The 17,038-nt window shown below is 33.3% G+C and overlaps 1 protein-coding gene across 1 annotated transcript; it reads left to right on the plus strand.

Annotated features, from left to right (window-relative positions):
* The first annotated feature begins 8,994 nt into the window (after positions 1 to 8,994).
* On the plus strand, positions 8,995 to 15,637 carry LOC104109623 (fatty acyl-CoA reductase 2, chloroplastic-like). Its single transcript, XM_009618976.4, has 9 exons — positions 8,995 to 9,362; positions 11,900 to 12,003; positions 12,092 to 12,291; positions 12,661 to 12,761; positions 12,852 to 13,062; positions 13,186 to 13,347; positions 13,498 to 13,579; positions 14,229 to 14,617; positions 15,337 to 15,637. Exons 1-9 carry the CDS (start codon positions 9,026 to 9,028, stop codon positions 15,500 to 15,502), a joined length of 1,752 nt encoding a protein of 583 aa, XP_009617271.1. The 5' UTR covers positions 8,995 to 9,025; the 3' UTR covers positions 15,503 to 15,637.
* Positions 15,638 to 17,038: the final 1,401 nt, after the last annotated feature.

Here is a 17,038-nt window from a genome sequence, read left to right on the forward strand (position 1 = left end):
TAACGATTCTGTAATTGATTATGAACAACTATTAAGACCAGATTGACCCAGAAGGGAGCTCCGTTCAGATGGACCGAGGAATGTGAGGAGAGCTTCCAAAATCTCAAAACAGCTTTGACTACAGCCCCAATGTTGGTATTACCTATAGGTTCAGGGTCTTATATTGTGTATTGTGATACGTCGCGTATTGACCTCGGTGCAGTGTTGATGCAAGACGGTAGGGTGATTGCCTACGCGTCCAAACAGTTAAAGGTGCATGAGAAGAATTATCTTGTACACAACCTTGAGTTAGCAGCTATTGTTCATGCCTTAAATATTTGGCGGCATTACTTGTACGGTGTCCATTGCGAGGTCTACACCAATCACCGAAGTCTACAACATCTGTTTAAACAGAAGGATATTAATTTGCGGCAGCGGAGATGGTTGGAGTTGCTTAAGGATTATGATATCACCATTCTCTATCATCCTGGGAAGGCCAATGTAGTGGCTGATGCCTTCAGTTGTAAGGCGGAGAGTTTGGGCATCTTAGCATATTTACCGATAGCAGAGAGGCCTTTATGACCGTATCAGGGAACGTCAGTATGATGACCCCCCATCTGCTTGTCCTTAAGGACACAGTTCAGCACGGCGATGCTAAGGAAGTCACTATTGGAGATGAAGATGTATTACGGATGCAGGGTAGGCTATGTGTGCCAAACGTAGATGGTTTACGCGACTTGATTTTCCAGGAGGCTCACAGTTCGCGGTACTCCATTCATCCGGGTGCTGCAAAGATGTATCAAGACTTGAGACAGCACGATGGGTGGAGGCGGATGAAGAAAGACATAGTGGAATATGTAGCTCGGTACCTAAATTGCCAGCATGTGAAATATGAGCATCAACGACCGGGTGGATTGCTTCAAAAGTTGGAAATTCTAGAATGGAAATGGGAGCGGATCACTATGGATTTCGTTGTTGGGCTCCCACGGAGTCAGAGGAAGTTTGATGCAGTTTGGGTCATTATGGATAGATTGACCAAGTCGGCTTATTTCATTCCTTTGATTACTACTTACTCTTAAGAGCAGCTGGCTCAGGTATATATTCGCGAGATTTTTAGACTTTGCGGTGTACCGGTATCTATCATCTCTGACTGGGGTACACAGTTTACCTCACGGTTTTGGAGGGCTGTACATCGAGAGTTGGGTACTCGTGTGGAGTTGAGTACAACATTTCACCCTCAGATGGACGTGCAGTCCAAACACACTATTAAGATACTGAAGGATATGCTTCGTGCGTGTGTGATAGATTTTGGGGGTGCTTGGGATCAATTCTTACCACTTGTGGAGTTTTCTTACAACAACAGTTGCCAGTCAAGCATTCAGATGGCTTCATATGAGGCGTTGTATGGTAGGCGGTGCCGGTCCCTAGAGTTGGTTCGAACCGGGCGAGGCTAGACTATTGGGTACAGACTTAGTTCAGGATGCCTTGGAAAATGTTAAGTTGATTCAGGATTGGCTTCGTACATCCCAATCTAGACAGAAGGGTTATGCGGATTGGAAGGTTCGTGATGTTGCATTCATGGTTGGTGAGCGGGTATTGCTCCGGGTTTCGCCTATGAAGGGTGTGATGAGGTTCGGGAAGAAGGGCAAGTTGAGCCCTAGGTATATTGGGCCTTTTGAGATTCTTGAGAGAGTTGGAGAGGTGGCTTACAAACTTGCACTACCACCTAGTCTCTCTGCGGTTCATCCGGTATTCCAAGTTTCCATGCTTCAAAAATATTACGGTGATCCGTCTCATGTATTAGACTTCAGTTCGGTTCAGTTGGACAAGGATCTATCTTATGTTGAGGAACCAATGGCTATTTTAGATATCATGTTCGAAAGCTGAGGTCAAAGAACATTACTTCCGTGAAGGTTCAGTGAAGGGGTCATCCGGTCGAGGAGGCGACTTGGGAGACCGATCATGATATGCGCAACTATTATCCACACTTATTCACCAGCTCAAGTACTTTTTCTAACTCCGTTCGAGGACGAACGTTTGTTTTAGAGGTGGAGAATGTGATGACCCAAAATGTCATATTTAAATTTAATAATTAATTATGTGTTCTAAGACCTCAAAAAGCACTATTTATCATTCCTCGACTTGCGTGTGCAGCCCGTAAAATTTTCCGGAAAGTTTTTGTGTGAAAAATGGATTAAAATGTGAATTAGAGCTTTAAAACTCAATTGAGTCGACTTTGGTCAACATTTTGAGCTAACGGACTCGGATCAGTATTTTGACAGTTCCAATAGGTCCGTATCGTGATTTGGGATTTGGGCATATTCCCGAAATTTAATTCCGAGGTCCCTAGCCTGAGATATGAAATTTTGATGAAAAATTAAAAGTTTAAGTTCAAATAGTGACCGGATGTCGAATTATGTGCAAACGATCCCGAAATAGAATTTTGATAATTCCAACAGCTCTGTATGGTGATTTTGGACTTAGGAGCATGATCGAAATTTTATATAGAAGTCCGTAGTAAAATTAGGCTTGAAATGGCTAAAATAGGAATTTAAGTTTGGAAGTTTGACCGGGGAGTTGACTTTTTGATATCGGGGTCGAAATCCAGTTCTGAAAATTTTCACAGCTCTGTTATGTCATTTATGACTTGTGTGCAAAATTTGAGGTCAATCGGACTTGATTTGATAGGTTTCGACATCGAATGTAGAAGTTGGAAATTCTTGAGTTTTATTAAGCTTGAATTGGGGTGTGATTTGTGATTTTAGCATTGTTTGACTTGATTTGAGGTTTCAAATAAGTTCATATGATATTTTAGGACTTGTTGGTGTATTGGGTTGAGGTCCCGAGGGCCTCAGGTGAGTTTCGGATGGTTAACAGATCAAAAATGGGACTTAGCTGCTGCAAAATCTGGTGCAATTTTTCTGCTGGAAATGGTGTCAAAATCGGGTTGCCTGTCAAAATCGGGCTCCCAGAAAAATCGGGCTCCCTGACAAAATCGAGCTCCCTGACAAATCGAGCTCCCTGACAAAATCGAGCTCCCAGACAAAATCGAGCTCCCTGACAAATCGAGCTCCCTGACAAATCGGACTCCCTGGCAAATCGGGCTCCCTGACAGATCTGTAAGTTATAAAAACAGGGGACATCGTCCCATTTTCCATTTTTGACGAATTGGAGCTTGAGGAGAGGCGATTTTGATATATTTTAAAGGAAAAACATTTGGGGTAAGTGATTCTAACTCGGATTTGGTTAATATACACGAATATATCATTGTTTTCATCATTTAATTAGTGTTTTGAGATAGAAATTTGGAAATTTTTTAGAAAACTCATAGAAATGAATTTTTGATATTTCGGTGTCGATCCGGAGTCGAATTTGAGTGAAACTGGTATGGTTGGACTCGTAATTGAATGAGTTATCGGATTTTTTGAGTTTCACCGGATTCTGAGACGTGGGCCCCACGGGCGATTTTGAGCTAATTTCGAATTTTATTGAAAAATATAGTATTTTCTTATGAAATTGATTTCTATAATTTTTGTTGACTATATTGAATTAATTATGACTAGATACGAGTCAATCAGAGTCGAAAAAATCGAGGAAAAAGCATTATACTTGGTTAAATTGGAGCAAGTCGAAGTAAGTGACTTGTCTAACCTTGTGTGGGGGAAATTTCCCCTAGGATTGGTATTGATGTGATTATTAAAATGTGTTGAAAGTCATGTGCACGAGGTGACGAGTGTGTACACGGGCTAAATGTGAAAGATTATATTTTTAAATTGTGTAGATCATTGTTGCGCATTTATTAAATTATTTTATATTGTTATATTCTTCATCATTGATCTGAGATATATACTTTAAATTTGTTTGACCTTTTTCTGCTAATTGTTTTCAAATTTGTTTGATCTTTTCTTACTAATTGTTTTACCTGTTTAGTTGAAACTTGGTTTCTTTTATTCTGTGCATTATTTAAAGGTTGATTTTCTTTAAATTAAATATTATTAATATGAAGTATTTGACATTCTTAAACTTGATATTGAAGCAATGTATTAAAGATTTTGAAATATTATTTTCCTAAATTATTTACTCCTGAATATTTTTGTACTCATTGTGATGGAGCAGTGAGCTCTTTATTGTGGAAGAATATTATTGTTGAATTATTAAAGACATGAGTCGTGAACTCTTGATTGTGGAAAGATATTATTGTTGAATTATTTTGACATGAGCCGTGAGCTCTTTATTGTGAAAAAATATTATTGTTGAATTATTTTGACATGAGCCGTGAGCTCTTTATTGTGAAAAACTATTGTTGTTGAATTATTTTGGCAAGTTAAATTATTTGAGCACCTGAGGTACAAATTGTGATATATTGTGATATTGATACGCATGCGGTGGTATAAGGTATGGCTATTGAAACGCATGCGGTGAGAAAAAGGTGGCTTGATACGCGTGGCTAGTAGGGAGAACTACTAGAAGCCATGCAGTGTGATAAGGATGGCTAAAACGCGGGATGCTATTTCGGAAAAAATATTTTTCCGAGGTGATCAGCTGCGTCTGCCGCTCAGTCCAAGGAAACTAATAGGGGAAGGATAAAAATCATAAGTACCATATTATTCCATCTATATATTAGATTGCATATTACAAAAATAACAATAACTCACTAGATTTTTATAAATGAGGTCCGGGGAGGGTAGGTTGTACGTAACTTTACCCCTATCATGGGAGGACAGAGAGGTTGTTTCCGACAGACCCTCAACTAAAAAAAAGATGAAAGAAGCATTGACAACAAATAGTAAAAATATAAGATATTAAGAAAATCGAAGTCAAGATAGCAAAAGTGCCGTAGGTCATAATAGCAATCTAAGGATAAAATGATAGCATACTAACCCTGATACTTGATAATAATTTGTATTTGTAAAATAATTCTGGAGAGAATAAAATAACATATAAACAGAAATATAAAAGAAACATAATTTAATCTGAGCCCACTAAATTCATAGTGTTTCTTTAAGGAATTTAACCCCCTCCTAGTACACAAGGTTGTAGATTATTTTCTCCCAGGATAGAACGAATTACACACTAATATAGCGGTACTTCAAATTCTAGTGTTTCAGCGAACACAAATATCGGTAACAAATCACACTTATTGTTGCTTTCTTTGTAGTTAAAATAATGCAGAAGAAAGGAGGAGAACTCGGAAATTCATATTGAAAATCTGAAAGAATGGACTAGTATTTATAGCTAATATTGAGCTCAAACTGAAGAGGTGCAACTCTTCAAAACTGAAGAGGTGCAACTCTTCAAAAAGGTTGCTTGTGTAAAATGGCCATAATATAAATGGTTTTTACAAAAAGCGAAGGGTATATACCGTTTCGTTGGATTTAATATTAATTTTTTATTTACAAAAAAATGGATATTTAATAATATTTCTGTTAATATTTACTATTAATAAATAAATTTGGTCCAAAAAAATCAAATTCAAATCCAAATGGCTTTTACAAAAAGCGAAGAGCATATACTGTTTCGTTGGATTTAATATTAATTTTTCGTTTACAAGAAAAAAAGGATATTTAATAACATTTTTGTTAATATTTACTATTAACAAATAAATTTGGTCCAAAAAACCAAATCCAAATGGCTTTTACAAAAAGCGAAGAGCATATACTGTTTCGCTGGATTTAATATTAATTTTTCGTTTACAAGAAAAAATGGATATTTAATAACATTTTTGTTAATATTTACTATTAACAAATAAATTTGGTCCAAAAAATTAATCAATCAATCGATCATTTGACTAAATCCAAATCCGAAAAAACGAAGGGCATATACTATTTCGCTGGATTTAATATTAATTTTTCGTTTACAAGAAAAAAATGGATATAATAACATTTCTGTTAATATTTACTATTAACAAATAAATTTGATCTAAAAAATCAATCAATCGATCAAGCCGAAGCCGAGCGAGCGACGACGACGGCACGAGGCTTGCCTTCTTCTTAACTTTTTAAGAACTAGAAGAAGAGCAATTGTATATATACCCATCAAAACCTTTTCCTCTTCCAATATGGGACAATGTCCCTTTGTCAATAAGGGAAACTCAAACATTTTCAATTTTCCTCAATTTCCCATTCACCATTTTTAAGCTACATTTAAGTTTAAAAACCCAACAATACTATCGAACTAAGGAAGGCAAAAGGAAACGCTCGACTAATTACTAACCTTCTACCCTAATTTTCAACCTCTACACTCTCTTATCAAGGATCATATCCTCGAAAATTGCATGTTACATCAGAAAAAGTAATACATGAGATTTGCAAATAAAATATAAGAGATTTTTATAAGATCGTTTTTCCTCTATTCACATTGTGCTCCTAATTCACTCTCCATCCAAAATGAAAAATAAAAGAGAGAGAGAACATGAAAGCTTTAGGAAGGTAAGCATTTAAAAAGATGTAATTAAACAGACCAAAAGGAAAATTTTATGGTCAACATTACTGTCTCTATAAATGTAGAAGATCGTTTTAGCTCCAAAATTAGATCATTTATTATGATATTTCACGGTTGTGGATCGATGTACTTTAATAAATTTCTATAATTGGACATCAAGAGCAGATGCAACAACCTTGAAGAAATATTTATTGAAGTCCTAACTTAAGGGAGTTTACTGATATTTTTGAATTTCAATTTTAGTTGTTGGCTGTCAATTAATCAGCTATTCACAACCTATGCGCTTTTACAAAGGAGTTTCGAGAGAACTGTCACTTATGTCAAACGTTCCGGCTCTTTAAAATTTGTAACTAAATGTGTGTCGGATCTTTCAAACGTACCGTATTTTTGGAAGATTTTGTTAGAACCGAAATAATCAAACGTGTCATGGGAAAACTAGTAAATCAAACATTGAACAACAGTAAATAAGATAATATAAAAAAAATATATCAAAAGAAATACAAACATTTAACATGGTTGGTCAATTGACCTACATTCACAGACGGAGATAAGTAATCCACTATATAAAAGAGAGTATAAAAATATCGAGAGAACAATCTCAGATAGAGCCCACACGAGGTCAAGAGGTTCATATGAACCCGATTCATCAAAAAATAATACCGTTTTTATATGTATATTCTATCCTTCTTCCAGAGAATGCGAATATATTGTTTGTGATGACTCAATTTAGAATACGGACAACATCCAGTCCAATGGCAAATTGGGTGCAATTATTTTGGTTGTCCTGAGTTCGAAGCCAACCAGCCCATAATGGGCACTCTTTTTTTGCGAAATATTTTTCCTTCCTATAAACACGTTTTTTTATTTCCCTATATCCTATACACAACACTCTTTTTTCTTTCCTATATTCGTACGACATGGGAAAACTTTTATTTATCATTTTTAGACTAGGAAATATATTTTTTATATATATAATTTAGGGAAAGAAAACTACATGTATTAATTTTTTTTCTTAATCGAATCTAAAATCTGAAAATATATATTTGTTTCTTTGCATTTTGAACCCGCTTGATAAAAATTCTGGGTCCGCCACCGGATAGAGGCACACACAAGTGGCAGGATAACATTTGTCAAACACATTCTCCCCCCTAAATAACACTCTCAAAACCGCTTAAGGACTAATGAATAAAAAGGAATGATCCTTAATTTATAAAAATCAAAATATTTCTCTCCAAGAAAAAGAACTAGCCAAATATGAAAAAATTATATTTTTCTTTTCGTAAAAGGAAAAATCAGTTATAGTAAATATGTTGTCCTTCCTTCAAGAAATAGAAAATATAAATATGGTGAGAAAATTAGAATCAACGCCTAACATATCTGACATGGGTATATCAACATTTTAGAGAGTCTAAGTAACATAGACTGTCACATGTTAATAATTAGACATTAGTCCCTCCGTCTCAATTTATAGGATATTTGATTAGACACGAAATTTAAGAAAAAAAGAAACTTTTAAAACGTGTGGTTTAAAACATGATAATATATATTTATATAGCTATAAATTATTTTATTAAAAATAAAATTGCTAAATATACTAAAAATAAAAGAAAGTAATCAATGCCATGTCCTCGAGCAGGCATTGATTACTTTATAAGAACTAATAACCTCAACAAGACACCAGGTAAAACAAAAGCAATCAAAAGCAATCATATGAATATAAATAAACTTTAACCTCAGTCATACTAATCTATCGATGCATAACATGTGTTTGCTAATATACTTAATCATGATTAATTGAATATATATTCCCGAACATTTTGTCATGAAAAGAAAATAAAAAAAAATTATGATCAAACGGGAGCTTAAACTAAACTCACGTTAGCAAAGCTTAAATCCTCGAAAATTTCGTACTACAGAATTCTAATTTCTCCTTTTGTCTTCCTCTTTGCTTACACCCAATTCACTAGGTCATTTCTACCTTCACCCAAAAAAAAAAAAAAAAAAAAAAAAATATATATATATATATATATATAGAGTCAGACATCTTTATAACAATATTTTTATATACAGTCATTCACTATAAAAATTAATTTCTTTTTGAATCGATTTTTGTGTTATGTTATAATATATATTTTCTATAACAATACCCCATTATAGCAACAAAACAATATCGGAACAAACGATATTGTTATAGAAATGTCTGATTGTACTACTGTAATAAATAGAGAGCAAAAAAACTTTAGGAAGGTAAGCATTTAAAAAGATAATGTAATTAAACATGGGTCAACCAACAACAGGGTAAATAATAGACCTTTGTAGTTTGACCCTTCCCAGATTCCTCATATGACAGAAGCTTAGTGCACCGGTCTGGCTACCCTTTGTAGCTAGGTAAAAGAATTTATGCATATATATTATATGTTAAATTCTTTTTAATTTTTAATGTGTTTACTTCTTTATATTTTGCTTTCTCTAAATGAAAATCGTGGCTCCGCGACAATTGCCACATAATTGAAATAGAGTGAGTACTGTCTTTAGACTCCCTCTATAAATGTTAGATCAAAGATCATTTTAGCTCCTATCTCACACATTTTCTTTTTTGGGACAAATGTCAATGCTTCTCTTCAAAAATATTTTTCCCCTTCATACAAGGGAGTCACCTACTAAGTTATTTTCTGAAAATCATGATTCTGCTTTTTTTGAATATAACATTTCATCCTTGAAAAAACATAAAAAAGCAAAAAAAAGATTTTGTTGTATGAAGTCTGAAAACTTAGGAAATCCACAAAAATGTTTATTAAAAGCAGTCACTGATGTTGCAGCCATATCAATGGAGAAAAATGAAGTTTTAAATACTCCTAAATCTAGTAATGGAATTGGGATTGTGGAGTTTTTTGAAGGGAAGAACGTTCTTGTCACTGGTGCTACGGGATTTCTTGCAAAAGGTAATTTTATTTAATTATTTCTTTCAAAATTTATATCGCACTTATTGGTTATAATTATAGGCCTTTTGAGGTTTTTAGTACGTCTCTTAAGAAAGATATTTAGGCGTTGTATTTGGTATGAACGAAAATGTTTTTCACAAAAAAATAAAAAACAAATAAATATTGTGAACAACTTTTTCCAGAAAAATAATTAATATTTTCAGCGTTTGATTGGTGTGAAGATAATATTTTTTTAATGTTTGGTTGGGTGAATAGAGAATATTTTCTACTATTTGGTTGTATGGAGAAAAATAACTTTCTAAGAATATCACAACATTATATTTTCATTTCATTTTCTAGTGTTTGTATTACGTTGTTTAGTCCATTTCTTCATTTCCTATTCCCTATTATATTCTAGTTCTTTGCCCACATTTACTAGATCCTTTAAGGGCCAAATATACCCCTCTATTTATTTCCCCTCGTTATACTATTGGGTTATCTATACACCTGCAGTCATACTTTGGGTTCAAATATACCCCTTATTTAAACAGAGGGACACGTATTATCATCTTGTTGGTCAATTCTAAATATCTCCTAATTAATTAAAAAGACCCATTACCCATACCCGATTTTTTATTTTTTTTTGTAAAAACTGGAAAAAACTAAATTGTTTTTTACTAAAAACTAAAAAAACGAAAATATTTTTTTCCAGTTTTTACAAAAAAGAACTGCTTTAAAAAAATTAAAAAATATTTTCTAAAAAAATATTTTTATAAAAACTGAAAATCCAATTTTTAAAGCAATTAAAAACTGGAAAAAACTGAAATATTTTTAACTAAAAACTAAAAAAAAGAAAATATTTGTTTTTTCAGTTTTTACAAAAATATTGCTTTACAAAATTGCTTTTTAGTTTTTATTTTTTCAGTTTTTACAAAAATATTATTTTAGAAAATAGTTTTCAGCTTTTTTTAAAGCAGTGTTTTTGTAAAAACTGGAAAAAAAAATATTTTTGTTTTTTTTCAGTTTTTAGTAAAAAATAATTCAGTTTTTTCCAATTTTTACAAAAAATATTGCTTTAGAAAATTGATTTTCAGCTCTTTTTTCAGTTTTTACAAAAATATTTTTCAGTTTTTTTTTCTGCAGCAGGTTTTTTTGTAAAAACTGCAAAAAAAATATTTTCGTTTTTTTTCAGTTTTTAGTAAAAATAAATTTAGTTTTTTTCAGTTTTTACAAAAAAAAATAATTATTTTTCGGGTATGAGTAATGTGTCTTTTTAATTAATTAGGAGATATTTAGAATTGACCAACAAGACAATGACAAGTGTCCCTCCGTTTAAATGAGGGGTATATTTGAACGCAAAATATGACTGCAGGGGTATAGATAACCCAATAGTATAACGAGGGGTATTCTTAGATCATTTTCGAAAGTAGAGGTGTATATTTAGTCATTTGCCGTAAATACTATGTTTCTCCACTTCGACGTGCTGCTAAAGACAACGTATATGTGATCTTGAGAAAAATATTTTCTTAAATATTGCGGCCAAGCATGGAAAATTTTAAAAAAATATTTAAATTTGAATCGGTTAATTTATCCATTCTGTATATTTACACCTAACTAAATAATTAACTTAACAATTAATAAATCAAAACGAAAATACATATCACTTAACTATGATTAAGCATTAAAAAGTATATATACAAGACATATGTCTAACATTTGTTTATTTGGTATTAAGTACGAATAAATATTTATCTCCAATCTATTATGATCACTTTTTTTTTTTTAACAACCACCTACTTGCTTTTAATAAAATTAAATAGTTCAAATTTTATACATAGTCTTAAACATCGAGGTAGGGATTGTTGAGTTTTTTAAGGAAAGAATCTTCTTGTCATTCTTTCCTGCAAAATATCACTTCATTTAATTTTATACCTTGAATAGCCACTACTCGCATTTATTTTCTTTCCACTTGAGTTGACCTACTATTCAGTATTCACCTTTCTCCTGTCTCTACAAATATTTACTACGTTTTGAAATTGCAATATCATTTTGTTTTTAATTAAAATTATATAAACAGATCGTGTAGAAGATTTTTACAATATTAGGAGTAAAATTTTACCTGCTATAATTAATGTCACTTACTATATATTTTGTAGGTAAACAATATCCATAATTGCTTTACCTGTTGCTAACTCTTAAGTGACTCTGATAGTCTAAATGAAAAGGATTTTATTAACCACAAAAAAAAAAGACCATTTTAAATGAAATTTACCACCAAAGTGGAAGGAAAGCCACGCGTAATTAATGGTTTTGAGTTCGAGTTTTGAGAATTGAGACATTTTTAATAGTGGATACTTTCTTTTTAAATGGGCATACATAACGTGTTCGGCTTAGTTGCGCTAATAGGTACGTACTGAATAGATGGTTAAACAAAATAAATTTAAAACAATATAGAAACAGAACAAAGACCAACATATATTGTAAATCATGCTTGTTTTTATTCTTTATTACCTCACCTTTATTAATACTCACATTTCCACTACAACAATATTTTGCAGCTTTGGTCGAAAAAATGCTAAGAACAACACCAAATATAAACAAAATTTATCTCCTCATCAGGGCAAAGGATAAGGGAGTTGCATTTGACAGATTAAGAAGTGAAGTATGTTTATTAATTCTTCCTTTTTTAAAATTTAATTAATCTCTACAAATATGAAACAATATTTTTATACCTTCTCTTTTATCATCAGATTATGGAGTCGAAATTATTCAAACGCTTAGAAGAAATGCATGGTGAATATTACAAGCCATTTATATTAAGCAAATTGGTTCCTGTGGTTGGAAATATACATGAGCCAAACCTTGGTATGGATATTATTACTGCTCACCAAATTGCTGAAGAAATTGATTTGATCGTAGACTCTGCAGCAAACACTACATTTGACGAGAGGTTCTATTTTTTTTATTTATTATTTATGCTAATTCTTTTCACGCATTTGTTCTTCAAATTAGTCGTAGTATAATATTTTTTTAAAAGAAAATTTAATTATCGAGTAAATAATATTGATTTGACACGGAGTTCATTTAAGAAACAAAGGATGAGTTTTAAATAAACTCCTAAGTTGGATGATCGTTTGAGAAATCTGAAAGCTTAGTGTTTAATTTCTAGCACCAGAAAGTTAATTTTAAATTTTTGGGATGATTTTATAATGACCAAAAAAAAGTAACTTTAGCTAATTAAGTTAGCTGACCATTTGAGAAATTAACTCTTAGTTTTGTGTTACGAAGTTGTAACTCACTCCCATTTGATATGTGTTAGGTATGACTTAGCTCTTGAAGCTAATGTGAACGGTCCATGTCAACTCATGATGTTTGCCAAGAAATGCAAGAAATTAAAACTTCTTATGCATTATTCCACCGGTATGCATTTGAATATTCTTTAAAATAGAACATAGTTTTTTGTAGATATAATATGCATTTTATCTTATTTATTTCATTTGAATTTTAAAGCATATGCCAATGGAGAAAGAGAAGGCTGTATTTTGGAGAAGCCATTTACCATGGGAGAAAGCATAACAAAGGAAAAAGTCACTTCATTTTCTCCCTTTACTAAATTTCCATCCCTACATGCTATGAATGAGATGGACTTAGTTTCAAAGTTGAAGAATGCTATTACTAACAATAGCTTGGGGCAAATAATGAAGGATTTAGGCATTGAGAGGTATTTTCTTCGTTTATTTGATTTTTGTTTTTGGTTTCTTGCCCAGTGTTCAACATCTGCGTTGGGATCCGACTAAATTTTGATTTCCGCCGAAAAGTTCAACAATTGTTATTATAATTATAGGGCGAAGTTATATGGATGGCAAGATACATATTCATTCACAAAGGCCATTGGCGAAATGATGATTGATAGCATGAGAGAGGAAATACCAATACTCATTCTTCGTCCCTCTGTGATAACAAGTAGTTTTAGAGAACCTTTTCCAGGATTTATACAAGGATTCAGGTGTCGTTTTCTTTATTTGACTTTTTCTTTTTTATATAACAGTCATACTTATATTATATTGAACTTTTTTCTTCTTTATTCATAGTATTTATTTATGTTCAACCAAGATTAATATATTGTTTCTGACTTTTTATGTTCTCTCACTCATAGGGTAATTGACCCTTCAGTTTATTTATATGGAAAAGGGGACCTCCCAGCCTTTCTTGGTGATCCAGATTGTCTTGTTGATGTGGTAAGTACAATCCTCTAATATATTTTAGTTTTTAATTGCATCGATTATTATTGAAATACGTGACCCATTAAAAAATTTAAGAGGGAACATACTTTTATTTACTACTTAATTACAATCAAATCTTTCTATAACTATCATGCTTTATAATAATAATTTCACTGTAAGGGCTAAGTTTTTCTGGAACCAATTTTTCATATTATCTTATATTATATGTTTTCTATAACAACATTTCGTTATAGCTGTCAAAACATAGCGGGACGAATGACACAGTTATAAAAAGCTTTGACTGTATATATTCAATGCATACATGCGCTTCTCGCATGTGAGTGTACTTCTTTTTCATGAGCCAAACACGTGATATTTTTTAATAAATGGGTTGTAATGAGACTCGAACTCAGTGCAACTGCCTACTTTATAATACCATGTTGAAATGTGTATGACTATTCATATCTAAAAGCTAAAGCTATCAAAAATAATATATTTTTATTTACGTAATTATGTCTTCAACATTTAAATAGTTTGCATATAAGGCTAAAAATCTGATAAATATTCTTGTTTTTACAATGCTATAAATATGCTATCATGTTAAAAAAATACATTAAATTAATCAAATGTATTAATTATCTGCTTACTTCTTCACTTGATTTAGGTTCCTGTTGATTTGGTTGTAAATGCTACAATGGCTGCCATTGCCAAGCATGGATATTTACAAAGTCCAGAAGTTAATGTCTATCATGTGGCATCCACATTTGTGAATCCTTTCTCATTATATCAACTTTTCTACTATTGCTATGAATATTTCACTTCATTTCCTTTTGTTAACTCAAAAGGAGATAAAGTGGAAGTAAAGGAGATGAAATATTTTGACAAAATATCGGACTTTTCAAATTATATTTGGGAGGAATTATCAAGGCAACATAGTGTACAAGATTTAACTGAAAAAGAGCTTTTGAAGATTCAAATGCGGTTTAAAAGGAAAGTGGAATATTTGAAGCACTTCTGCAAACTCTATGAACCATATGCATTCTACAGAGGATGGTAAGATATTTTTTTCTTCTTAAATACATGAATAGTTTTAGTACATATTACTATAAATTGTATGGCTTTCACAAGTCAAAATTATACGATTAGGATAAGAGTTATAGCACGGTGAAGGATCCTTGGAGCAAGGATAAAGTTGTCTTTGTGTGACCTATAGATCAGGGGATTCGAGTCGTGGACAGGAGCAAAGCTACATAGTCCTAAGGGTGGTCAATTGACCATTCTTCGTCGAAAAATTGCACTATGTATATAAGTGAAATATTAGATTTTAGAGGTATATAACATATATTGAACACTCTTTATCGGAAAATATTTTTTAACTTCTTTCAAGTTTGAACACCCTTGGCGAAATTCCTGGCTTCGCCACTGGCCGTGGAAGTAGCCACTAATGCTTGTATTAGGGTAAGCTGATACATTACACCCCCTTAGGGTATATCTTTCCCAGACTCTGCGTGAACGCGGGATACCTTGTGTCCCTTTTTATCTTTTCTCAAGTATCAAAAGTCTATTTTCTATCTTAAATTATATGTCTAGTCAAATTTCGTCATATAAAATTAAGCAGATGAAGTAATAGTTAAAGATATTATGTAATTCTCTTTTTTTCTCCTACTTGCAGGACAGAAAGCTTAGTCTAAGACCAGATATTATATATACTTAAAGATGAATTAGAGTAAATTGTTTGTGCTTAATTTTAATTTTTTTTTTCTTCTTGTAAGGTTTCACATTGGCAACATGAGAAATTTAATGGAAGAAATGTCTGAAGAGGAGAGAACAAGCTTTGAGATTGATGCATCAAAGATAAATTGGAGAGATTACTTAACAGGAATTCACATTCCTGGAGTGAAAGAACATGAATTGAAAGGAGGAAGACTACCTTCCTAAGTTTATATTGGGAAAGAACATTCAGTCGTCCTTGTATTACAAACTTTTGCTTCCTCTATTGTGAAGGGAAAGAAATGGAACTAATTATATGACTATTTCATTTTAAAGAGTTTTACTATGTGTTTTACCATCTAACTATGTGTTTTGCTACTAATGTTTGTATTAGGACAGGTATTGTGTCCATTATACCTCTTGGGTGTGCGACCCTTCCCCGAACTGTAACGACCCGGCCGGTCGTTTTGAGAGTATTAGCCCCGAACCCTTATTTACTGCTTCCTCTATTTTATTTTGTGGTTACGTGACTTGCCGGGAGGATTTGTTTTTTGTTTCGGAGAGAATTGGGACACTTAGTCCCTAAAATGGAAGTTTAAGTTCTAGAAATTTATCGTAGTTTGAACTGTGTGAATATGACCTCGGAGTGGAGTTTTGACGGTTCCTATTGCTCAGTAGGGTAATTTTGGTTATAGGAGCGTGTTCGGATGTTGAATTGGAGGTCCGTAGGTCATTTTAGCGTCTATTGGCGAAAGTTTGAAAATTGGATGATTTTTCGGAAGTTTGACTGGGAGTGGGATTTTATATATCGGGGTCGGATTCCGATTTCGAAAGTTGGAGTAGGTACATAATGTCAATTATAACTTGTGTGTAAAATTTGAGGTCAATCGGACTTGATTTGATAGATTCCAGCGTCAGATGTAGAAGTTTGAAGTTTTAAAGTTCAATAAGCTTGAATAGATGCGCAATTCGTGTTTTTAGCATTGTTTGATGTGATCTAAAGGCTCGACTAAGTCCGTATAATGTTTTAGGACTTGTTGGTAAGTTTGGTTGAGGTCCCGGGGGCCTCGGGTAGATTTCGGATAGTTAACGGATCAAATTTGGACTTGTGAGAATGGCTGAAGGCACCAGTTCTGGTGAATCGCACCTGCGCAAGATTGACCGCAGGTGCGAGCTCGCAGAAGTGAGCATTTGAGTCACAGATGAGGGGGCGATGAGGATGGCCAGTGGTCGCAGATGTGACATGAAGACCGCAGAAGCGGAGCCGATTCTGCGGAAGGGTGATCGCAGAACCGGAGTGAGTGAGAGAGTCGGGGTGGACAAGGCTTCCGTACAAGCGGACAAGGGACCGCAGAAGCGCTTCCACAAATGCGGATGTTTGCGCGCAGGTGCGAAATCTGGGAGTTTTAGTGAACTCTGCAGATGCGGAGACTTCTCCGCAGAAGCGAATTTTGTGACCGCAAAAGCGAAAAACCTGGTGGGCAGACTCTATTAATTCAAGGGTTCGGGATTTTTATCATTGTTGGACATTTAGAGCTCGGGTCTTGGCAATTTTTGAGAGCTCGGATCTTGGCAATTTTTAAGTCTCTTGTACTTATATTTTATCAATAACCTTATTTCCCCATTGATTTTTTCACCTAGATTGTGTGTGTTTAAGGTGGAATTTGGGAGTTTGAGGCTAGGGATTTGGAGAGTTTAATTTAGGGATTTGAGTGGGGACTTGGTGTTGAATTTTAGTAATTTTGGTATGGGTAAACTCGATAT

This window comes from Nicotiana tomentosiformis, chromosome 7 (assembly GCF_000390325.3).
Source record: "Nicotiana tomentosiformis chromosome 7, ASM39032v3, whole genome shotgun sequence".
Lineage (NCBI taxonomy): Eukaryota > Viridiplantae > Streptophyta > Magnoliopsida > Solanales > Solanaceae > Nicotiana > Nicotiana tomentosiformis.